This window comes from Folsomia candida, unplaced genomic scaffold (assembly GCF_002217175.1).
Source record: "Folsomia candida strain VU population unplaced genomic scaffold, ASM221717v1 Fcan01_Sc001, whole genome shotgun sequence".
Taxonomy (NCBI): domain Eukaryota; kingdom Metazoa; phylum Arthropoda; class Collembola; order Entomobryomorpha; family Isotomidae; genus Folsomia; species Folsomia candida.
Genome location: NW_019091193.1, coordinates 20,381,723 through 20,406,626, shown reverse-complemented (window position 1 = coordinate 20,406,626; position 24,904 = coordinate 20,381,723). Strand labels below are relative to the sequence as shown.

General features: G+C 36.1%; 2 protein-coding genes across 5 annotated transcripts; both read right to left on the bottom strand.

Moving 5' to 3' along the window:
- Positions 1 to 958: 958 nt before the first annotated feature.
- On the bottom strand, positions 959 to 24,856 carry LOC110843915. 4 transcript variants are annotated; one of them, XM_035850492.1, is made up of 19 exons: positions 24,454 to 24,856; positions 24,029 to 24,140; positions 23,331 to 23,952; positions 7,131 to 7,320; positions 5,212 to 5,247; positions 5,023 to 5,133; positions 4,884 to 4,950; positions 4,781 to 4,815; positions 4,482 to 4,613; positions 4,031 to 4,389; positions 3,634 to 3,914; positions 3,343 to 3,482; positions 2,977 to 3,269; positions 2,804 to 2,882; positions 2,671 to 2,725; positions 2,560 to 2,579; positions 2,224 to 2,356; positions 1,922 to 2,142; positions 959 to 1,846 (listed from the first exon to the last, which is right to left on the bottom strand). In XM_035850492.1, exons 3-19 carry the CDS (start codon positions 23,424 to 23,426, stop codon positions 1,512 to 1,514), a joined length of 2,583 nt encoding a protein of 860 aa, XP_035706385.1. In that variant the 5' UTR covers positions 23,427 to 23,952; positions 24,029 to 24,140; positions 24,454 to 24,856; the 3' UTR covers positions 959 to 1,511. The 4 variants fall into 4 exon arrangements, with proteins under 4 accessions (XP_035706385.1, XP_035706390.1, XP_035706383.1 ...); XM_035850497.1 differs by having other exon boundaries at positions 24,029 to 24,137; XM_035850490.1 differs by having other exon boundaries at positions 24,029 to 24,856.
- Positions 9,311 to 10,596, bottom strand: LOC110863378. Its single transcript, XM_022112674.2, has 3 exons — positions 10,436 to 10,596; positions 9,983 to 10,123; positions 9,311 to 9,881 (listed from the first exon to the last, which is right to left on the bottom strand). Exons 2-3 carry the CDS (start codon positions 10,106 to 10,108, stop codon positions 9,459 to 9,461), a joined length of 549 nt encoding a protein of 182 aa, XP_021968366.1. The 5' UTR covers positions 10,109 to 10,123; positions 10,436 to 10,596; the 3' UTR covers positions 9,311 to 9,458.
- Positions 24,857 to 24,904: the final 48 nt, after the last annotated feature.

The window sequence follows — 24,904 nt, the reverse complement described above, 5'->3', positions numbered from 1 at the left end:
CGAAAATTGGCGGTTTTTCGACCTACATATAAATCGTTAAAAAAGTGACCTTAGCGGTCATTTCGCGGCTGACAACCTGATGCCAGATTTTTCTTCGTCAGAAGTGCCACATTTTCCGCTTTTGTTGTCCGCTGCGAAATGACCGCTACCATGACTTTTTTGGGGTCAAAGTTTCTGAGGGAGGGGCTTATACGGCAGGAGCCGTAACAATGTATAGGTATTTATGATATACATAAAGGTAATTACATAGAAGCTATTAAAACAGCCTCAAATCGCCCCAAATTTAAAACTTAAGCTTTTCTGAATTTATAATGATGATATGCATTCGAAAATTAACGCTATGAGGCTTATCAACGAAGTTATCAATTTTTCAGATAAGCAAATTTAGTTTATCCAAATCGCCCCAAACTTAAAACTTAAGCTTTTCTGAATTTATAATGATGATATGCATTCGAAAATTAACGCTATCGGGCTTATCACTGCGCTTATCAGTTTTTAAGATAAGCAAATTTAGTTTGTCCAAATCTCCCCAAATTTAAAACTTAAGCTTATCTGAATATATAATGGTAGTATCCACTCGAAAATAAACGCTATCGGGCTTATCACTGCGCTTATCAGTTTTTAAGATAAGCAAATTTAGTTTGTCCAATTCGCCCCAAATTTAAAACTTAAGCTCAACGATTTATCAACTGAACCAACTCGTGTAAGAGATGAAAAGCATCTCAACACGAGTTGGTTCATAATCCCGGTAAACAATTTGAAGAGAGTGAGAAGTGAGACGGACCACCATACGGCACTGGCAACGACAGTCAGCCGTGGTGGTGGATACCCACCAGAATCCGAGTCTCACTCTGCCTTTCGCTAAATAATGGAAACTGCGTTTGTGAAACGGTTGGGCTGGTTCAGCTCGCAGGTGTTTAAGACGCTGGTTGAAAGTAAGAGACTCAAAAGGCATCAATTCATAATTAATTAAATGCTTTATTGTCATTCCTGTATAATAATTGCATATAGAACATTTTTAAATTTTCATTTCAAAATGTTTTAATAAGAAATTCGATAATAATTATTAATTAACCACTACTATGTACTATATACAGTTTATTAATGTACAAAATTGCAAACAGACGTAGAAAATAATACCGCTCATCGTTTTCGCATGTTTAAGATTAAACTAATCGTAAGTACACCTCGTCGTCAAATATTTGTTAATACCTACTTTTACTAAACACTATGTGTAATACAACTCTTAATTGACCAGGATAAAAATGGTAAAAAACCCCATAAAAGTTTACGACGATAAAGATTCATTTAAAAGGACTAACAATTCTCACATTCAAATTTTAAGAATTAAATAAACACACAAGTTAAAATATCGCTCATGGGGGGGACCCATGTAGTTCTTTAAATGAAGTTATTGCATGCATATAGAGAACAATTTAAATTGAAAAGTAGTGAATAATATTAATTTGAGCCCTTTGTGGAATGTGAAATGAACGAATAGTGTGGTTGCACTAGGAATTATTGGTGAGAGCTTCGATAGTTTTTAGAATCCAATCTGTGCTGCCCCCAATGGCGGAGACCCTTTGTTTTTCTATGCCACATTTAGGTCTGGAATCGGTGGGGACAATCCCAGCCAATGCCCACTCCTTGGTTTCCTCATTTTGACAGTAGATTGCTCCTCCTGGAAATACTTTAATCTCTTTTAAGCAGTCACGTCCGGGAGGGTCATTTTCGAAACAAAGGGCGGACGGTTTGGGACTTATAGGAGATTTCTTCTGCCTACTAAATGGGATTGGGTTACAAGATTCTTGACTCAACTGATGCATTGGTGTTTCTACTAATTCATCTGAAAAGTAATTGCACACTTTAGTAAACTTAAAATGAAACAGGTTAGAGCAATTCCTGATAATATTAGTCGTACCTCCTTTACTCCACCCAAGTCTTTTACAATTACTGGGTATTTTCTCCCAAGAAGGAAATCCTAAACCTGTTCGGCCTTCGGGTTCATCCGGCAGACAAATGTGTCGAGCAAAATCGGAGAAAATGACAGGTGATGCCATTTTGATGAGGACGAGATGATCCCCAAGAGGAGACTTGACCATTCCCACGACACGTCGTTCCTGCTGCCACGGGGACACGGTGCTGTTGGGCAAACATACATAAGGACCATTACAAATTTGATGAGAAAAGTACGCATAATAAAACTCATGAGTAAGTGCCTACCTCATCCTGACCCTACCAAAATGCACAGTCCATCTTGCTTTAGATTGCCCACTGAAACAATTGTCTGAAGTGATTAACCACTGCGAAGTCACGAGCGTGGCGTCACAAACATGGTCTCCGTCTTTGAAGAGGGCTACAAAAATAAGGAAGTGATGGGGATTTTCAGAATTTTACTAAAGAATTGAAAGGAATTTATGAGTAATATGAAGCAAGTTGGAAGAATTGAGGAAATTTTTAGTGGACTTGTTGGATATGCCCAATTTCTTTGTAAAAGTACATTTGGCTACATTCGTACATGAAACTATTTATTGTCGCAGAAGGTAAAATTCTAATTACCTGCATGCCACGGCCAATCCCTAAATACGGAATAAATTATATCAATCAATAATCTCGTACAAACGACACTATTCATTATTGAAACATATGAAAAACGTATATGAGGTATACCCATGACCGGCCCAGCCCTTCGAGTTTCGTTGGTGAGAAGGACGCTGTCCACATTCTTTAAAAGTAAATTGAAGAGATGATTCATGTTTGCACAAATTCAGACAACTATAACTGAATTATTATGAATTATTACCCAAGTGATTACAACCCACATAAAGGACTTTTTTAGAGGGGCAAGTTCCTGCAGAAAAAGTGACCTCCGTCGAAGACCCCTAATTTATGGAGAGAAATAAGATGAATTAGAATTATTATAAAACATGTACACATGGTGCATATAGCAAATAATAATGTCTAGATATTCCCTACCGGTTCCTGTATCCTAACATAGGTCCCCACATCTTTTCCCTTGTCATCTTCGGCCTCTCCATCGGGTTGAATTCGGACAAACGCAACTTTTCGAAACCCCAACAGTTCGCATGCGGACGATCCAATATTGTCCAGTAAAAGTTGCGAGTCTTGGCTCCACAAAGAGTTGGACTGCGATTCATTCCTCTCCACGCAAAGTTTTCCAAGTTTTCCTTGGTCATGAACAAAAAGGTAGCCTTCGTTAAAGTATTGGTGGACATATCCAGCTGCTTCAGCGGACGGAGCGAGCGTTACTGGGAAAAATGTACAAAGTTGTTATATAATTTATGTATTTGTAAAATTATATTTATTCATATTTATATTTACGGCAAGCTTTTTCGTCGCTACTATTTGGACAATCGATAGTTCCGTCACACTTCTTATCTGGAGAGATGCATTGATTTGAAATACCGCAGTGGAAATGACCGGGAGTGCAGTAGGGACAATGCAATTCGTCGGAGAAATCACTGAAAATTCATTTAATAAATTCATTTACTTTAAGATTTCATCAAAATATTTGCCTATTGTATTATAAAATTAGTGAATGTGCTAATCTCTCTTGATGGAAAAACAATTAACGATTAACTAATTATTTTAAAATAAATGCCAATGACTTACATGCAGTCCATTACTCCATCACAAATCCTCTGTTTCTGCCCAGTCTCGTACAAAGATTGGACACAACCTGGTTTCGTAATGCATGACCCCACCCCATTCCACTCTCCTCCGCACTTTAGCTTATCCTTAATCTGACGAGGCAACTTGTGTCCACAATTTGACATAAATTCATCACAATAATCTCTGCATGGAAGAAGTGGGAGACCGTTATTATCCAAATGTTGTTCCTTCTGGCAGGCAACTCCCCATGAGCAAAGGAAATGTGCGGCGAAAGGGTAACACTGTTTGAAAGATTTACTCTTGTTACTTGAATAATGGTGATTGCTATTTACATACTTTTTTAAATTGCCAAGTGCCACAATTAAAGTCATGGTCTAGCATCATTTTAAAACAGTACCTGAGATTCCACTATTGAAGCGAGTTGTAATACGGTCAGATCGTCCAGATGTCTTTGTTGTTTAGAAGATGTCACATTGACACAGAAATCGATGGACAGCGGGGCGCAACTTCCATCCACTGAATTGATGGAACTGGACTCACTGCTCGAATCAAGCACTTCTCCCAAGTCATTGGCAGTGGCTTGGCTTTTCTTTGAAACTTTCTCGTGCTTGTTGGCGTGTCGAGTCGTGGAGGAGAAGAGGCTCGGCCGTTGTGTCGAAATATATGTGGAGTCTTCAGAGGAGACATTTCCACTTTCGATGACGACATAGTTCCGATCAGTCGTGGCTGGGAGGTACAGGAAGGCCATACTTCGTTCTTTGTAATAAATAATAGTAAAATTAATACATGCATAAATATGTTTTAAGTCGTAGGTTGAAATTATAAGTAAAGTGTTGTAAATAAGATGCCTTGAATTTCCAGAGAATCCTGATCCACAACAAGTGTTCCATTTAGAATCCCTTTTGCATTTCTTACGAAATCAGCAAACACGATGAAGAGGTCCCCAGCATCAACTCTAATTCGGTGTGTGTCCACATGCACTGAAATATCATTATTATTGGTATGTAAATATATTTCTTGAACACAGACTCAGATACATTTTAAATCTAACGAAAATTGAGACATAAAAGGTGGACTTCTACGACTTGTTGCAAGTGTTTGTCTTATTTTTTATTTATACATTTCAACAATTTACTACTATACTTACAATTAAAGTATACAGTGAGTGGTCCATTCTTGATTCTGAAAACCAAACAAAGCATTGATGAATGAAGCGACTGATAATATTTATGTATGCATTTATTGCTTACCCATCAAATGCTAAAATCTCTGATTCGATGAAAGCATTCTTTACCACACTTTGAGAATATAGGGAATCTATCCGACAAATGATTTATGGAAGTTGTATTTTTCGATTTTCGGTCTCCATATATTTATTTTGTAGCTTACCAATCAAAGATTTGTACTTTTGAGACTTATTTTTGAACAGAGAAGAGTCAAGTTTAGACAGGGATTCGTCATATGTATCCCCTTTCCTTATCGTCATTGTTCCCCGGAAAACTAATTAAAAATTAATATACAAATGAATATTAGATATACATAACACTATATCGTAAATTTCGCATATGGGGGCATTACCTTGTTCCATTAAGGGCGACATGCTCAGGAACTGATCTGAAAGTAATAAAACACAAACATTATTACGAGCATACAATATACTTAATTTAACATCGCATTATGCTCAATTATAAAAATCATTATTATTGAATCTGGCTAGGTATGTAACCCTTGTGACAATGACAATGACTGCACCAAGTTGATAATGACATGCAGATTTTAATCTAATTACGAACAAAACAGTTTAGCTCTCATCGCTAGGAAAGCTAAACAAGAGTTATCAAGCCGATATCACTTGAAGAAAAGTGATATTCCCAGTATTTCCCATGAGAAATTACAGTATAGGTTTCTTTACTTTCCATTCTGTTACATATGTACATACATATTTTGCTTGATTTGGCGAGGTGCAGCATTTGTGCTCACACCAAAACACATGTATTTACTACATGACCTGGGGGATTATGCACGCGTATTATCTGGTAAAAAATCGATGAATTATCCACCTTAAATTTCAATCTGGTCTCACACAAGACAAATGACACCACGCATGATAAAACCGCCTCAAACGACGCATTAACCCTATGAAATTAAATGAAAGCATGTCATGTAGTATTTTTTTTTCCTTTACCAAGAATAAAATATCAAATCTGGATATACATACATGCGTTGTGTTGTAGCGCATATTTATGTACATATTTATTTGTAGTGAAGTGAATCCCTTGCTATTACTTATTTTGTCATTTATGTCAGGAACGCATCATAGACTAAGAATCATAGTTCATAAGCATCCCGTAACATACAAATTGTTTTCCTATACATGCTAATTATTACTTGATAATTGTTAATAATAATGCACATGACTTTATACTTGAAGCCTTGTTTTGGCTCTCTATAACTATTTAAATAATACACAATTCTTTGTGGAACAAATTCGATAGTAAGCAGAAATGTCCAGAAAAAAATCAACACCTCGTTGAATTTAACAACGAATTTGTCAAACCACAAAAAAAAATCTAGTTCAATTCCACTAAGAATGATGATGTTGACAAAGTTTTTTTGCCAAAAACGTAAAAGTAGAATACCATTGTGGTGAACATACTTTTTGCACGTACACAACACAAAGTAAAAATCGAATTGGCTCATTTACTTAATTCGTATCAATTTGTTGTTTTGGTAGTTCAGCCAAAGAATGAAATTCACCTACGCAAATGCAGATAGAAATATAGGGCAAAATGTTGCGGATTGCCGAATTGCGGGTGCTTGGATAGGTTTCTCTAAATTTATCTAAATTATTTAGTACAATGTGCGATGTTGAAATCACCTCCATGTTCGTTATGCTTGCTATAGTATATTTTTTTCTGAATGAATTACTTGTGTTTATTTCAAAAGATAAATATGTGTGCAACCTAACGCAATGCTTCCGAAGCATGAAGTACACAAAGCAAATTCTTTATAAACTTTTGCATGATGCAAGTAATCAGGTTCAACAAAGATGCAAAGAATAACTTACTTTTGGCAATATGTTGCAAAATATTTGTGTCAGTGGCATTGCACTATTTCAAGGTTTAACAATAATACCTGTTGCATATATTTATTTTAAACGAGACAGTCTGAGACTATTTTTTTAAGACCACAAATTAAAGAAGTGCATTTTTGGATACTAAAAATACTAAGGGACGCTAATTGTGGGTCCAACAGTAGTTTGTAAGCCATGATGCCACGGACTCATGTAATTAGCGCATCTTTGATTCAGTATAAATTCAAATGACGGTGATAAAATGCCAATAACTTTACTATAGCGTATATAATGGTAACTTTAAGCAGAATATTCGTATATATACTGTAATGTCGCAATGGGTATTTCTCTGGCTTCACAAAATGTTTTGCATTATAAATTTTGAATAAATTATTGAGTGAAGGGTTTCGAAGAATCTACTTACATCCAAGGTAAATCCCAACACAGGCTCCAATCCCAACGAATAACACGGCGACAGCGATGCAAGCGCATAATTTCCTATGAAATCTGAATTTGCGTGTCACATGGATATCTGAAGCCGTGGAGGATGTGGTTGAACTTGATGATGAGATCGGAGGGAATATCCTTGACAATTGGGGAAATCCACCACCATACTGCAAAACAAACATCAAATCCATTCATTTCTTTAGGTAATTAAAAATCCGAGTTTAAAATCTTAATTTCTTAATTTCTTGCTTCAGAAGCATCATAATGTTGTGACCCGAACACCATATCGAAATGCGTAACAGAACTCAGGAATGTAACAATGACTAATGAATTGTAATTGGGTATTGTGAGCGTATCATAAATATCACATATTGCATACACAATTCTGTCATAATCAATGATTCATAATTCGAAACACTTCTAGTTAAGGATACAGTGCTTCGAAACCTTGAAGTCGTTCTCAATTAAAAAAGGTTGACATACATAAATCTCCTTTTGCTTCTGACAATGAAGAGAATAGCCTGAAATTTCTCCAAGAAACTCAGTAAAGCCTTCAAAGTCCAACTGTTCGTTTTCATTATTGTCGCAATAAGTGGTACGGCTTTCCCTCTCGTTTGCATTGATTAGTGCCATCTTGCATTTCCTTAAGAGTCCGGATTAATTAAATCAAAGTTGATCCATAGCAGGACCACTTCGGCACAACAATAGGTGAATATACCCAGTCTGCATTAACTTACACGAGTTACTGTGATGATAACAATGGCTAATTGTTAACTAAACATACACACGTCTAGATATATTCCGTCCAACCAAACAAAATCAACCGTTCAAAGGCTAGTTGTCAGTCACAGTCACACAGCCTAAATGTATAATTGTCTCAAATCGCTTAGGTTGACGCCCTATCACGTTAACCAACAATTCCCTGCGTCGCGTGAGCATGTATTATGATTACATAGGTAGATTCATATATGTATCGATCCGATATGCATTATCCAACGATTTCAGTTCAGTTCGACCTAATTGTTAAATAAAACTGTTTATAATTGGGATAGGGTTATGGATTAGCATCCAATTATTGGTAAAACATTCTGCGTATTTCGTAGCTGGTGGTGAGTGAAGAAGCGTGGTAAAAAATGTCAGACAAGACAAACAATGACTGATACTGATTCGACGTTGGGATAAGATGGTGGCGATAAATGTGATAACCCACACATTCGGTCTTTTGGTTGGATGATTTCTGTAGCCCATTTACGCTTAACACTCACTCACACATATAGAAATTAGAACAATTGACAGATTTGAGCATTGCACAAATCTATGCAAATTAGTGGAAAATCAGACAATGCGATTCCCATGATAAGGGATGCATGTAAATGCATGAAACCTACTACTGTGTAGTTTCAGTCACACTTTTCACTCTCTTGTTTGTGTGGTTTGTCTTCACCTGGTCGTGAACTTCGCACATTAAGAGTTGGTGACAATTAAATATGTAGCATTTTCTTTAGATTCACGAAATGACAAAAAGCGCAACAAAGTAAATCCAACGCGTCTTCACAATTCTCTTCGTAAAAGACAATGATGAGCACAAGCCCGAGTTCAAGAAGTAGACTGACTTGCAAGCAATAAGAATAAAAACAAGTAGGCGCAAAAGGTAAGCACCAATTAATTTGGTGTTGCTGGTTGAGCTGGCATCAAATTCACTGTTTTTACCTCAAACAAACAAAAGTTCCCCAGCCCCAGAGGGTTTTCTGGCGCATCAGGCGTCACTCATATACAATACATACGTATTCTTTCCTTCTGTTACTATTTATGGCTAAGTGGTCTATGTGGGTGGAATTAATCCGCAATGGCTGCCTACTATGTATAGTACTCTTATTCATCAGATCAGAAGTGAATATTCCATTAATTATCATCATGATTTGGTTTCCGATGCGAGTGCAAAGGGACTAAATGGAACTAAAAGCATACGATGATAAGCCAATGACCTAACTCCGGGCGAGATGGAAAAACTTAATGCACACACACTTCATACATTAACTGCATTAAGTATAAATTCAAAAGTGCTAAATGCATATCAAAAATATTTTTGTGCAAAATTTAAGCAGTAGAATATGGACCATGCATTTACACAATGTGTTTACAAAAAATATTCACCAATTACTTAGAAAGACAACAATTTAATATACCTGCTGCATATAGCAGTAAAAAATTTAAGTTGACAATAGAATTGTGAATCAATTATTGAATTAAACAAGATTGAAATGGATCAAGCAGATAAGTATTCATTCAATTGAAGCTCAGCTTTTTAAAACGGGCAAAAATTATATTCCTGGATTGCATTAGCTTTGGTAGTCAAATCTAGAATCGTTTCCTCAGCAGAGCTGTCCGCAACATCGTTTTCTGATGAAGCAGGAATCTCAGTTGTAATTGTAGGAGCAGGAGGGTCAGGATCAGGGACATTATCATTCGTCGCTGCAGGAATAGGAACAGAGACATCGTCATTCAGTTCGGTGTCTTGAATCTCTGGTTGCGCTAATTCCGGTGCTACTTCATCTGTCACAGCAGCGACTGCATTCTTTTCTTCTTCATCATCATCAGCCTTTTCCAGTCGTAACCTTATTTCTTCATCAATGAATACCAATTCCACAAACGTACGATCAAAATTGGAAACCGAATTGTAGCCGGACTTTCGTCGTAATCCAGCCTTATAATACTCCGCATAGGTCATCTGAAAAAATATATAAAAAAATCAGTTGGGGCGATTAGCTGACTTCTGCTTATTATTACGAATAATCTAGAATCCAGCTTAGATTATTGTTGAAAACTTACCACACCAAGGTTGTGTGGAAGAATTGTTGAAGAATCCAATTGAAGATCGTTCTGATCAGTGTTTACCATTGTTTGTCCTTGAAAACGACGCCCAGGTCGGATTTGCGTCACAGTTTTCTGAACCATTTGACTTTCTCAAAACTAGAAAAACGATCAATTAAAAGTTGTAAGAGCATCAAACATAACCAACCAAAACCAACCATCATCATCGAATAAGTATATTTTTCATTCAATTCCAATTCAGTAAGGATGGTACAAACAACAAAATTAAGATATACTAAAATAAAAGGGCCATTGTTAATCAACAAATAAATTATCAATAATTATTTAAAAGTTGAAAGTAGGATTAGAAAAATCCTTCATTAGATCTGGTTCGATAATAACTTGGAATTTGAGAACAATCATCAAACAGGGGACAGGTTGAGTAGTAGTAATAATAAATCAAGTACTTACCGCACACGAGCTTATCAAGATAATTCGATATCTGCTGCACTGTATTGACTTTTCATTTAACCGAGGACAGAGGAGCACAAAATAATTTGGACGGCAGCAACAGCAGTGAAGTTGATAATTGTTGGAGAAAAGTTGAGTTTTGCTGTCAGTTTTGCAGATGGTACTGGTTGTTCCTTTCGGATCGAGTGACTATGCCAACATGCCCCATGTTTCGTTCATCAGTCTCACTTTAGTCGACGAATCGATCTTCTGATAGGCGTCCGAGGTCGCCATTCGGTTCGAAAACCACTGTTTTCTTTATTGAAAAACCGTTGTTTTTTATTTCAGTAACTTTTTGTAGGGTTTTCTAGGTTTTTATAAAATTTGGGGCGGGTTGAAACAAATTTCTTCAAAATACATATTAGAGTAAAACTGTTAGAATTTAGCATGAAATTTTACGTCTTTTCGTATATGACTTGGACTTTTAAGTTAAAATTTCATTTTTTATTTTCAATGTAAACAAAAATTACATGTAAATTTTACATGTAAACCAAATAGAAAGTTTAATATTCAAGTCATACATGAAAATGCTAAAAATTCCATGCTGAAACCGAAAAATTGATTAGTAGCAATCTAACAATGAGGAGGTGTGAGGTGGTTATCGCCGATATCCACCGGACTAATTTTAAATTGTTCACGTTCAAAAATAAGTGGACCCGTATTTTTTCGTTTTCCTGAATGTTTACGCCCTTGGCGGAATTTTCAAAAAAAATTTCAGCCAAAATTCGGATTTTTAAAAAGGCTGTAACTTTACGAATTTTAACCCGATTTCAAAAAATAAACCCATTTTTTGTTCAGAATTACATCCCTGAAAATATAAAAATTCATTTTAAAAAAACTTTTAATTTTCAAAAAATTATCGTTTTTTGGGTTTATAAAAATTCAGAAATAGCATGAAAATATCAAATTTTTAAAATTTTTTAAAATGAATTTTTATATTTTCAATTGATCGATGTCGTATTCACAGGTAAAATTGCCAATTGGTCGTTTGAATCAGAATGCTGCTGACATAGGACCGTGATATGCTTCATCCTCCTCCCCACATCTTTGAACATAATTAATGATCAATATCCAAAAGCTCAAAGTAAACTTATAGTGAGGGTATTCATTATTTCTTCGTATCCATCGTATCGTAAAATAGTTTACGAAGAAAAAACAAGGGGTCAGGTTTAGTAAAAATCGTAAGCGTAGTAACGTGATTTTCGATGAGAAAATCTTACGACGCTTACAAAATCTCGTAAGCTTCGTAAGCACGATTGCTTGACTTTTAATGCCTAGTTACCCTTAACGGTTGCGACAAATGGTCGAGTTACAAATAAAATAATTATTTTTAAAATAGTTGGTGTAAAAGTCCCTTACAAATACACCAACTACTTTGGCCTTTAATAACTTTTGAACGGGCAGACATAAAGACTTAATTCTTAAAGATGAAATCATCGTAATTTTTAGCTTGATTTTTTAAGCTAAAAATCTCGAGGGTACTATTTCGAAGATTGAACTTGAAATCCCCAGTGTGCAGCCTTTACGAGACCGAGTCAAGCTCGCTGTTATCGGTCAAACCGACCATTTTGCATAGAATTTTACTGTACCAAATGCATTTTACTAATGCACTTTACGCCTGTTTTTGTCAAATATACAATGTGTATTATGCACGTGCATACATATTATGCATTGGTGAAAATTTCAACTAAATTCAGGGTTTTAGCCCGAATCAGGGCTTATGTACCCGTTATGTCCGTCTGTCCGTCTTGCGTCTTGTCATCTCGTAAAACTAATCGTAACAATATGAATTAAAATAGGAAATTTTCCGAGTTTATTAAGTTCGTGTTTTGTAATGGTTTATACAGATATACCGAAAATAAATCACAAAATTATGTATATGCACATCGTTCATTACGAGTCCTGCTCTCAGAATAATGCCATCTTACAAGGCTCCGCAAAATTGTTGTCTTTTTAGCCTAAGTCAGTTCTTATCATGTCCTTCCGGAACACGATAGCCAAAATAGCTGAACCGATTGAGCTGAAATTTTCAGAACGGGTGAGACCGTAGGGCTTGATCCATACAGATTTTTCAAAAATATGTCACTCCACAAGTTTAAATGCATTTGGTATATTACAATTTCATGGAAAATGGTTGGTTTGACCGACAACCACAGAGTTTGACTCGGGCTCACTGGAGATTTCAAGTTTAATTTTCGAAATAGTACTAGTGTTCTCAATGGGCTTCGGGTTGGCCCGGACCGGACCGAAATCCGACGGTTCGGTCCCGGATTGGGCCATCCGCCAATCCGGACCGAAAGTTTCGGTCCGGTCCTCGGTCCGGTTTCGGATCAGCTTTTCGAGGACCGGACCGGACCGCCGGTTTTCGGTCCGCCCGAATATTTTGGCGCGCAAGAAAATTTGAATGCTTCGACCTCGAATTTGTGAATTTTTTCCGTTTAACTCATGAATTTTCAGTGTGTTCAAACTCTACGTTACGTAGTTTTCAAAAGTTCTCACATGATCCATAAAAATTATGTCTTTTAGGTTTTAAAGTTTTTACGCTCCTTGATTTTGGGAGGATTTTTTTAATTCCTACTCTTGCTAATGTATTTTAAAAATTAAAAAGATCTGTTAATTGTTGAGAAGGAAAATTGGCCCTGAGATTATATGTATAACCACACTGGCCGATAAAACTTATGAGACCTCATTCGATATATGTATCTACCTATTTAAATCTGAAACATTTGGCATTCTGGCTATACTTAAGTATATTCATTCATATATGTATGTACCAAGTACCATATATGTCTCATGTATAGTTGCATATATGTACTATATGTGTAATTATGGTACTATACTATTGCTTTCAGACTCTCCATCCACCCAAAAGAGCTTTGGATCAAGCAAGTCCGACGTCGAAAAACGGCGTCCAGGCACGACGTCCAAGAATTATGTTAGCCGAGTCAGCCGAATTATCCTATTATTTAACACCAGTTTATTTTATTTTGGCGTTCAAATTATTCAATTAGTGGCAGGAATTTGGGTAGTTGAGTGACTTTTACGCCAAAAATAAACTGGTCTCAAATAATAGGATAATTCGGTTGCTTCGGCTAACATAATTTTTAAACGTCGTGCCTGGACGCCGTTTTTCGACGTCGGACTTGCTTGATCCAAAGCTCTTTTGGGTGGATGGAGAGTCTGAAAGCAATAGTACTATGGGTCTTTATACTATAATTCTATATTTTTCGGTCCGCCCGGATTGACCGGTCCGGTCCTGGTCCGGTCCCGGTCCGGTTCTGGGCCGAGGGGAAATTTTTCGGTCCGGTTTCGGATTGGTCGTTTCGGGCCTCGGTCCGGTTTCGGATCAGGGCTGATCCGGACCAATCCGGACCATTGAGAACTCTAAATAGTACCCTCGAGATTTTTAGCTTAAAAAATCAAGCTAAAAATTACGATGATTTCAACCTCAAGAATTAAGTCTCTATGTCTGCCCATTCAAAAGTAATTAAGGGTCAAAGTAGTTGGAGACTCAAACGCCCTTTTTGAACCAACTATTTTAAAATGAATTTTTTATTTGTAACTCGACCATTTGTCGCAACCGTTAAGGGAGACTAACGTTACCTAGATACTTAAAGTCAAGCAATCGTGCTTCGTAAGTTATTTTACGATACGAAGAATACTAAGGATACCAAGGTCCTGGGGAGGAATTCAATTGGTAAATAGGCAAGGCGTAAGCACAGATTTTGCTCAGCGAGCGAAAGTTGCGATTCAATTAAAAGTAGACTTAGGAAAACACTTAAGCAAAAATTACAATTCAATTACGAAAAAATATGCTCAGAACTGTCTTAAACTGTCTTTAAAAGTGCTCCGGACCACTTTTATCTTTAGCGTAACTATTTTCTAGGCTAAATTTTGTTTCTAAATCAAAAGTATTAACTGCTCTTGGGTTCTTCCGATCTAAAGTTTGCAAGTTTGCCGTTCCTCCGCCAGTCACTCATTTCATTTTTGTTATTTCCACTTTCTTGACTGTGGACTTCAATGATCGGAACTTCTTTTTCAGTTCCACGAGGTCACGAGGTGGGCGCGCCAAGGTCACTGCGTTGACTTTTTGGGCGACGAGGTGCCCAAGCCTCGTTTTCCGTTCGTTCGTCAAACTCGAACTGAACTTGCTATACACTGCGTCGTAATGCAATCCAACAGCCTCCACAAGAGCGTCACATTCTCGAACCGAGAAATTTGGCCGTCATTTACTTTCTGAGAAAAAGAGGTAAATAACAATTTTTAGCCCGAGTCAGGGCTTATAGAACCGTCATGTCCGTCCGTCTGTCTGTCTGTCCGTCTGTCTGTCCGGCACGAGAGAGCCAAAACGGCTGAACCGATTGACTTGAAATTTTTACCATATGCATATTGGACAAATTTAGGAAACGAGTTCGAAGAGGAGCGAAATCGGTCCAGCGGTTGACCGGTGGGGGTCATCGGAGTGGGTGGGGTATTATGCACCAAAATTTCAAAACTGGAGTAGAGAGCTGAAATTTGGTACAGAGGTTGCTAATGGCTCCTACTAGATAAAAATGACTTCAAGTTGGAAAAATTTTCATCTTGAGTGACCCTATGGGGTGACCCATACCGACTTTAAAAAATCATCATATCGAACTGAAATTTGGTGGAGAGGTTGTTTATGGGTTTTAATGAAAGACTATGATATGATATTGGTAAAATTATTATCTGGAGCGACCCTATGGGGTGACCCATACTGATTTTTAAAAATCGTTATATCGAGCTGAAATTTGATATGGAGGCTGAAAAAGTGAAACTATCTAACAAACTTTTAACCATCCACAACGCGGAAGTTGGTGATATTATGTCGGTCAATTCGGAAAAAAAATTAGAAGCGGGCTCTGACTTATTGAGTCAGGGTCTATGTCCCTGACTCGGGCTATATGGAGTCGGCACTGTAGGTTTTTTAAATAAATCCTTATAAGGAATAATACGGACAAATTTTTGTTTCCTCATTTACTTACTTATTTTATCCTCCATCTTCAAATCCACTGGATCCATTATCAAGTCAATTAATGACTTGAATTAATTAAATAAATGAGCAGAATGTGGTAAAGACAATAACACAACAATAAAACTCGCGCGAATGAAATTTGTTGACCTTTAGGAAAAGTTACGCAGAGCTAAGCAAAAGAAATCAAGAATACGTAAATGTTTGAAATAGGCATGCGTATGTCACAAAATGAATTAAATCGCATTTTTTGCTAAGCAAAATTTACGCTGAGCATTGCCTAAGCAAAAAACATGCTTAAGCATATTACAATTGAATTCCTCCCCTGAATTTTACTTAGTTACGTGTCTACATAAGGTTAGCTCATTTGATGGTAAATTTTGTGACCGAGAGCTTGGGACGAGTTTGGGATTATTGTGGGGAAAAAATTTGTTGTTACGTGAAGTTAAGGTAATTTTATAAAGTAATGATGATGATTTCTGGTGGTGGTGGTGGGGAAAATTGATGATTTCTTGAGCACATTTGATTATGGTAATGATAACGAAAGTGTAAATTTTAGAAAAACAAGTTTATGCATGCAACTACAATACAATTTGCCTACAAACTTATAGGCAGCATAATTAATACACTTTGAACGTAAATATGATTAAATTAGCGTATAAGAGTTCAAAATTGAATTGATCATCTCCAGATCAGCTTCGGCTGGGTCGGGAGGAAGCTCAAACTCTTCTTCGCCATCCCTAAATTCTTCATCTTCTTCATCCGAACGATCAATGCGTCCACGTACGTTATTTATGAACGCCAACCGTTTCCTTTCCCCATTAACGTACGACGCGTCCTCATATTTTAAATTAAGATGGCGAACTCGTAGCAGGGTGCGGAATTTTGCATACGTAGACAACACTTTCTTTGGTACATGAGAATAATTGGTATTCAGTAAACTATAAAATCTTCTCACAACTTTGGGCTTCATGTCGATAGTCATGTTTGGGTGCAGTATGGCAAAAATGTCTTCAAATTTTTTGACGGTGGAGTACCACATTGTTGAAGGCTCAACCATGTGGTACTCCACAGACCAGACCGATTCAGACCAGTGGATAAATGCATTGAAATTATTATGAAGCATTCTAACTTGACCTTCTGTAAAAAACTTTCTAAGTATCTTGTCCACTTTCGCCTTCTCATCAGTAAATTCTGTTGTTATTCTCTGTATCTGGACACGTAAACTCCGTATGGTTTTGTTTTTGGACTCAAGGGCCGTTTTACATTCTTGAATCTCCGATTTTAGTCTGGCAATTTCAATATGAAGCTGCAGTTCTAGTAATTAACATCAAATATGTATTATGTAAATTAGAGTTCGAAAAATAATTTATAGTGGTAATAAATACCATTATTTGAGGTGACATCGCTATTTATTGCGACGTTCGCCACGGTTTGTTGAATTTCTGTGCCACCCATTTCCATTCGATTCAATTCAATACATATGGGTGCGCCCATGTCAATCCGCATACGATCCGTATCAGGCAGTTGTGTCTCACCTTTAATGCATCGAAATTATAAGTAATTTTATTATAATAAATAATCCAATTATAATACCAGTTGGACTGTTCCACAGATTCAGAGTTGGTATTGCAATTGACTTTAAGACTGGGGCACCTCCTTTAGCTTTTATTCCGGTGACCTGACCTGCTACATAATCATTTGAAGAGAAATGACGGCTGCAAACCCCGAAGTTGTCAATTTTAAGGGATGATGTTCCAATTGTTCTGGAAATCCAAGTGGTCCGGAGGAGAGCATGTTTCGCATTGGGAAATGCGTGGACTTTATGAGAAGGCTTTCCTTTTCTGTTTGGACAACTTGAAATTGCGCAATTTCTCCCCATTGTCTTTTTATATTAAAAACGATAGACGACAACGTGCTCAAGAAATGTGTTAAAAAATCATCAATTTTCCCCACCACCACCACCAGAAATCATCATCATTACTTTATAAAATTACCTTAACTTCACGTAACAACAAATTTTTTCCCCACAATAATCCCAAACTCGTCCCAAGCTCTCGGTCACAAAATTTACCATCAAATGAGCTAACCTTATGTAGACACGTAACTAAGTAAAATTCAGGACCTTGAAGGATACGAAGAAATAATGAATACCCTCAGTATTTATAAAGTAAATAAATACGCGTACATATCTCAAAATCACTCAATCACAGTTGACAGTCTTCCATTCACATTATGGAGCGTCTGCGTCGGCACAGGCCTTCGCCGACTTCGTCATTGTTAAACGAGTTAAAAATAAAGGTAGTTTTTAGGCGTGTCAAATATTCCTTTGTGTCATTTTGTAAAAGTTGGACTGCAGCTGCTGATGCAACCTGATGCAGTCTATCATCCAAGAATGGTGGATACCGATTCGGCACATTAGGAACCTGTTGTGGCACTAAACATAAGTACGACACCACCCTTGGGTTTTGAAAGTATAACTGAATCGAGCGGCAAGATACGCACAAATTATTAGGCAGGGTGTCGATCGAATAATTTGCAAGATTACTTTTGACACAGGCATCTTTTGCACTTCAAATTAATTTGAACGCCTTGTTTAAAGAATCATGAGCACCGTGCCCATATTGCGTAGGGTAAATTTAAAATCGTAAGCATCTCCTTGCCATGAGGAGTTTTTCAGCATTCTTGTATCAATCTTGATTCCATTTGATAAATCTGTACATTAAATTAAATGTTGATGGAGATTTAATGCGATGTGTGAAGTTGATTATTATTGCAACAGTTTAGCTTGATAACCTAGTTACGTCGCTGCAAAAATTTCATGGCGCGTTGAATTTTCTTGAGGGCGCAAGAGTTTGGAATTGCATATGTTTTTGTAGGAATTCATTGTTGAGATTAATAAACTATGAATTCAGAAATGTGCAATATGTTACTAATAACTGTGAAAAATTAGAAAATGTCATGCGATAAACTCATTAATTCATAAATAAAATGCGCATACGTATACGTATGTGTGCGTTATGCATGTATATTTACATATGCACAACTTTTACACTTTTGGATTTATTTAATTATTTTAAAGCACGTTACACTAATATATTTTGTAAAACAATCGTTACAGTAATTCCCATTGCATATGTACATTTCATTTTTACTCTTTTTTCTTGTGCAGTCATGATAGGAAATGTAAAAATTTGTAAATATGGTGTGTAATGATAATTAACATTTTTATCAATCTCGCCTTCATACATCATGGCTTTCAATTAATCATTTATACTGGTCAATTTTCGAATTTTATTTGATTTTAGGATTTTAGAATGCTTTTACTTTCGGGTCAAGTTCTTTTAAAATTGCATCCTGTCCTGCTTAAAAGAAATGCAGAGTGAGTAAACGAGGTGCTAAACGATTGAATGCTTTTTACAACAAAAAGTAATTGACATAAATCTTCACTCGCCTAAATTTTATTTTCCCAACTCAATGCCAACTGAATGCAAAATATTGCACATTTTGTCAGCCGTGAAATATTTTTTTAAAGAAAAGTAGCCAAATACAGGAAAGGTCGTAGAATTACGTACACATTTCTTCAGTTCATGTTTAGTCGATTTGTGTCAAAAGCTCATCGAAATATGCTTATTTGACGTCCATGTACTTACTAGAAAATTCAATATTTCTTGCTATGCAAAAATAAAATAAAATGTGTATTATATTTTTCCGCTAAAGCCAAATTATCTATTAAAGTACTTATAAGTGGACCACACACATGCATAGTCACCAAACCAAAAAAATGACAGAATTATGTACAAAAGCAGCACAGAAACTAAATATTTAAACTAAAATTAACTTAATCCGCACCAATTCAGGAATTTGATGTTGTAGGGAAATGGGATAATTTTGATGCGTGAGGAAGATTGGGGCTGAAGTATGTATTAATTATGAGGAAAAGTATACGGATTCCTTGATGTAAGAAGATGAACGCTGGTTGCGGTTTGGTCAGTGGTTGAGTATTAAATAAATTAACTCTTAAAAGTAAGCCTTGGTGGGTCTGGCATTTAATTCTGTCCCAATTTTGAGGGATCATGAAAAACGCGTCTTGATTATTTTGTTTGGTTTTTTACTCATGTTTCGCTTGCAGGATTGAGAGTGAAGAATTTGCAGGGATGAAGATGAGATGATGATGATGAACACGCATAAGTTTCACGCAGCAGCAGTCACGATAATTGATGCATGAAGTAATTTTAGCAGAACATAGTTCTTCACTTCTTCTTATGCACATACATAGTCGTAAATGGTTCATAATTTCATTCATTTCTTTCAATCTGTAGATAAACGTATTGCTGCTAATCCTAAGTGGTCTAGTTTGTGCTGTCGCGAGAGGTGCATAAATACACGTGCATGTATTTAAATACGAGTACCATCGAAATTTAATTGTTGTAAGAGATTGAAGAAGAAAGGATGAGACTGCTTTTACAATAAACTTTCGATTTTATTGCGCATTCATATTTGTGACTGAAAAGTTATCGACGTCTTCTTTCACCTTTTCTAATAATGGCAGCATTTTTTCAAAATTCAAATTGACCACTAACAGGCCAACCACCATTCGTGCAAGTAAATTACTTTTGGGCCCATACTAAATATGTAGTAGTAAAAGTGACAGCTGTCGGCAATAAAGATTGGAGAAGTAGTGTCGAATCAATTCATGAAATGCCATGAATAACGAATTAAGAATATTGCCGAACCACAGAAGTAATAAAATAATGAATAAATTAATAATAGGAACAGATGGTCCATAATAAGAGTCAAAAGTTCTTTCAACTTTTGAAGAAATTCATTTTGCACAGAAACGTATTCTGATTATCAGGTATTAGACTTTGCTCTTAACAATTGTTAATTTTGATTATAACTTAAATAACACATATGATGAGTATTTAACTCGTGTGTATACAAAGTATTCATAAAAGCGAATTAGATTCATGCATGGGACGGAAATATGTACAAGAGCCGCAAAATTGCTATTAGAAAGAAAATACTTAGCGTTTTGTCAAGAATGACGCAAAGTGTGTAACTCTAAAAAGGATCATCTTTTACATTGTGCTTTATGACTGACATCCTTTTTTCCTGCGGTTTCCGTATTCCACATACATTGACTATGTCACTAGGTGAATTTTATCTTAAAAATTCGTCAATTCAACCAAATCGTCTGTGCGCACCGTACAAAAACCTCAATCCCAGTGTTGCCTGAAGTGCTCCAATTTAAATTTGTATCACACTAGCAGAAATATTTATTCGACATATCACTTTGAAGCTGAAATCTTGATCTTAATTTTATGAAATATATACAAAACCTTGAATCATGAAGCAATTACGTAAGTTAAGTTAAATTACTTTAAGTAATGATCTTAATGCTTCATAATGTATCTACCGACGCCAAATGTACCATATTCTTTATCCCACATAATAATTAGTTTAAACCTCAGAGGCGAACATACTGCTCACGGTATTCATACTTTGTCAGAACAAAATATTATTTGACAGCTCCTCCTGATGGTGGAAAATTTAAAAAATTAATATGAAAACACGCAACAGTTCAACAAAGACCTGTGATTTTCATTTTCTAATTGTTGAATAAATAATTAAATTGATAAAAAGAAATCTCAAACCCCAGCCGAGATTTAAAAGTGGGAATCCAACCATTGTTTCGACTCGCTACTTGTGCACTACTCGACAAGTACCAACTTTTAAATATGATTATGATGCAAATCATTTTATTTGTGAGTTTTATTAAATTGTGTGCACCAAAACTCTTCTTTGCACATCAGCTGACGAATTTGTGAGACAAACTCAGAGACGGAAGTTTGCAATTGCTTACTGCTGCACACCCCATATGACGCCATGAAATGCATAACTTTTGCAAAACAGCACGACCCATTTGGATTGTCTATATGACAGAGTTCTTCAACAATCCAAAAAATTAGAACAAAACTACTGACACATCTACAAAATATTTGAATTTGCTTTTACTTGGACTGAACTTTTATCCTAAATATTTTCCTCTTGTAAAAAATTTCTCCTTGAAGCGACGCAGGACGGAGTAGGGACTCGTAAATATTCAACAATTGAAACCTCAGCAATAAAATATAATCGAAAGACAGACACTGTGTTATTATTTAATAAAGATGAGGAGCACAATTCCCTGTGATGTTAAAATACATACCTCAAAATACATAAAAGTAAAGAAAAGGAACGACAAATGATAATATGCAGTCTTGCCTCATTAAATTATGTAAAGATGCACGTCTCCTCCTTTATTCTATGAAAAACACATTTTTTCATTCAAATGACCAAAAAATAAATTTGAATTCAAGCATAAAAGTTGAGTAACATCCCCCTAATTCATATGACATTAATCGTATATTTTCTTAAGTGAATGCTACTTACATGCTTTAAAAATTTTCATCGCGAGTATTAATCTCTCATTTCGATTGCACAATTTTTAGAAAAGTGGTCCATTTTAACAATTAAAGCATGCAGCGTATTACATGAAAAGATTTTATTTAATGGTGAATTAATTAAGATAGCAAAATTCAATCGTGTTTTCCCGTAGGGATTTTAAATGCAAATTTTGAATCATATGCAGCAATAATTTCAAAGAATATGGATTTAAGGCGTAATGGAATAATTCTGGTATAGAAATTTGATACTGCGTTCCGATTATTAATCAAGTTAATTTTATTTAGTTGTTTCACTTGTCTCACACCCATATTATACCGATGCACATGGGAAACACCCCGACTAATGAACATTGTCGTGAGCAACACGATAAAGCAATTTTGTCGTGCACGATCATTGTCTCTAATGAAAGGCGCATTGTTGTTTTTTATCATTATAAAACTAATAATATGCAGTTTGGTCCGACTATATACATGTGCAGCCACTGACTGAGAGTTGTGAAAACAATTAAAACCAACCGCGTCATATTCATTTGTGTAGTGTTTTACCAAAATAAATTTTCAGTATTATTTGTAATTTATATTTGGGTGTGTCTGGAAACTGCAATATCTGATCTTGAATTTTGACTGACTTGACTAATCAACAATCAAGTAAATTAAGTGCTAATGCCTCCAGGTTGACCAATACAATGCGTTGCCTGATGGATAAATATATTCAAAACAATGTACCAATTGTGCTTTTGACATTATGGATATTTCACGCATGTTCCACTATATCTCATTCCATTCAAATTTCTACAACAATGAAATCGACGAAGATCCTTTTAATACACGTATGCACATAGTATGTATCACATAGTTTTATTTTGCAAGTATTTGGAAACTACTTTTTCCATACATAACTCAATGTCAAGACTGACTGATTATTTATCAAGAGGAAGTTGCAAAATCAATCAAATTATTCAAATTTTGGGACAAAAAGAGGAATGATGATAAAAGTCAATTTGGCACATGAATCTAAATCTGATGATTTTTTTATTGTTACTAAATCAAAGTTATCTCTTTACAATGGTACAAGGGTTGTGTAATTTCCACGCAAAAGTGCATGCACGCACTTAATACAGCAGCTAAAGATTACATAGATGATGGGTTAAACGATAAATGCACGCTACACCTCAGCGAGCCATTTCTACGCCAAAGGCCGTAACAATATATATAAATACGACTAGTAGACGACTCCATCGCTGCGTTGGACCAATTTTTTCGAAGAAGTGTGTTTTTTTATTATTCCGAGGCGTTACATCTGTATCCACTATGATCAACCACGGTGTGTGGAATCAGGCACAACAAAGTACGTAAGTCTGTACGCAGATGTACGAAAACAGACCAATCGGTCGAGAGCGAAAAAAATAATGCTCACCCTGTCGAATCCATTTCCTCCAGCATTAGAATTAGCATGGTGTTTAAGATGGCAACTGTGCACTGAATGATGGTGATGTCTCGAATGTGAGTCCATGATTGATTTCACTAATGATGATTATCCAAATGTAAAAAAAGGTCCAGTCTTATGTACCCCATGCAAAGTTTAATAAGTATCAATTTAATAATTCGTGTCTCGAATTCCCCTCGCTCGCTAACGTAGTTATCACAGAGTAGAGTAAACTTATAGTTAACTTGAATGTATCATAGTGCCTCACGTGCAATTGGTATCACATTGTTTAGTTCGTTTTCAGGAACTAAAATGTTTAATAATTTTTCAAATTGCAAATATTTTGGCGTAAAAACAATTTTGAACATTTTATTTCACTTTTCACTAAACTTTCGCATATATGATGAACCCCCATAATGTGCCCATTCCTCAAATTAAATTGCTGAAGGACAGGGGCCAAAAATCTCTAAAAATGTCAGCTTTGAAGTTAATCTCGGAGTGCGTTTATAAAGCCAGGTCTGAGCGTGTCTTCGGATGTCGTCAGGCGTCAGTAGGGCGAAAAGTGGGGAAGGAGGAAGAAGTGGAAGTGTCCACGGATGAGGACGGATGGGAACTGAGAATTAGACAGAAACTAGAGTAAGTCATTGGGCTAACAATCACCTTCTTCTTACGACGACTACTTAGCTTACCTTCTCAAAGTGCCAAGGAGCTGACTGAAGAATCCTAGCGTGCATTGCTACTGTTGAAGAGATGCATCACGTTCTTAGGATTAGTGTGAATATCGTCAGCGTGCTGCGGCTGCTGGGAAAGCATGATATGCAACAATGAACGATAGCATCACAGCTATACATAGATTCGCATTATGAAAACAAAATTTGTGCCGTGTTATACAACGTGCATATCTTACGAGTTAATATATGCAAAGTAAGTAAGTTCTATAATTCGCATTTATAAAGTAAAATGCTAAAATCTTACTAATGTAATGGAATAAGTGACATCAAAATATTGGGGGTTGTATGGAATCGTAATTCGATACGGCGAAACATCATGGCATGTCATGGAAGAATATGAAATTAAAAGTGATCAAAGTGACCATGGAGGATGAGACCCATACCGTTTTTTAAAGCTTGATATTTGGTGGTTAAAAATGGCTTCCCTTCTAGAAAAAAGACGATATTTAAAGTTCAAGACTGTAAAGAAGCAAGCCCCACTGGTCATGGTAGTCGAGAGTCGAGGGGAAGGGTTTGTAAATATTTCAAAAATATGGTTCCAAATAATAGAAAATATTTAATAAACGTTCGACTATCTCCACCACTGAGGGTGGTAGTATTCTGGTCAAGTTGCACTCAAATTTAAAAGCGGACTCTGTCCTTAACTAAATGAAGTCTGCACTGTAGGTTATTTCATAATTTCATGGTCTTATTGAACTAATTATGCATTTATGCAACCACAAAAATTTCTGAATTCAGAAGTTGTTAGCAAAATATATTCAATCCACTGTGACTGAACAAAGCATTTTCTGTCTTATGAATTGGAAACCGTGAACCCATCGTACTAGGTTTATT

Coding starts and splice junctions, on each gene's coding strand:
- LOC110863378 (XM_022112674.2), bottom strand. CDS start 10,108: ATGGTTCAGAAAACTGTGACGCAAATCCGACCTGGGCGTCGTTTTCAA. Junction 9,882..9,982: donor TTCCACACAACCTTGGTGTG/GTAAGTTTTCAA, acceptor ATATTTTTTCAG/ATGACCTATGCGGAGTATTA.
- LOC110843915 (XM_022089975.2), bottom strand. CDS start 7,786: ATGGCACTAATCAATGCAAACGAGAGGGAAAGCCGTACCACTTATTGC. Junction 4,816..4,883: donor GAGATTTTAGCATTTGATGG/GTAAGCAATAAA, acceptor TTTGGTTTTCAG/AATCAAGAATGGACCACTCA. Junction 3,483..3,633: donor GATGGAGTAATGGACTGCAT/GTAAGTCATTGG, acceptor ATGAATTTTCAG/TGATTTCTCCGACGAATTGC.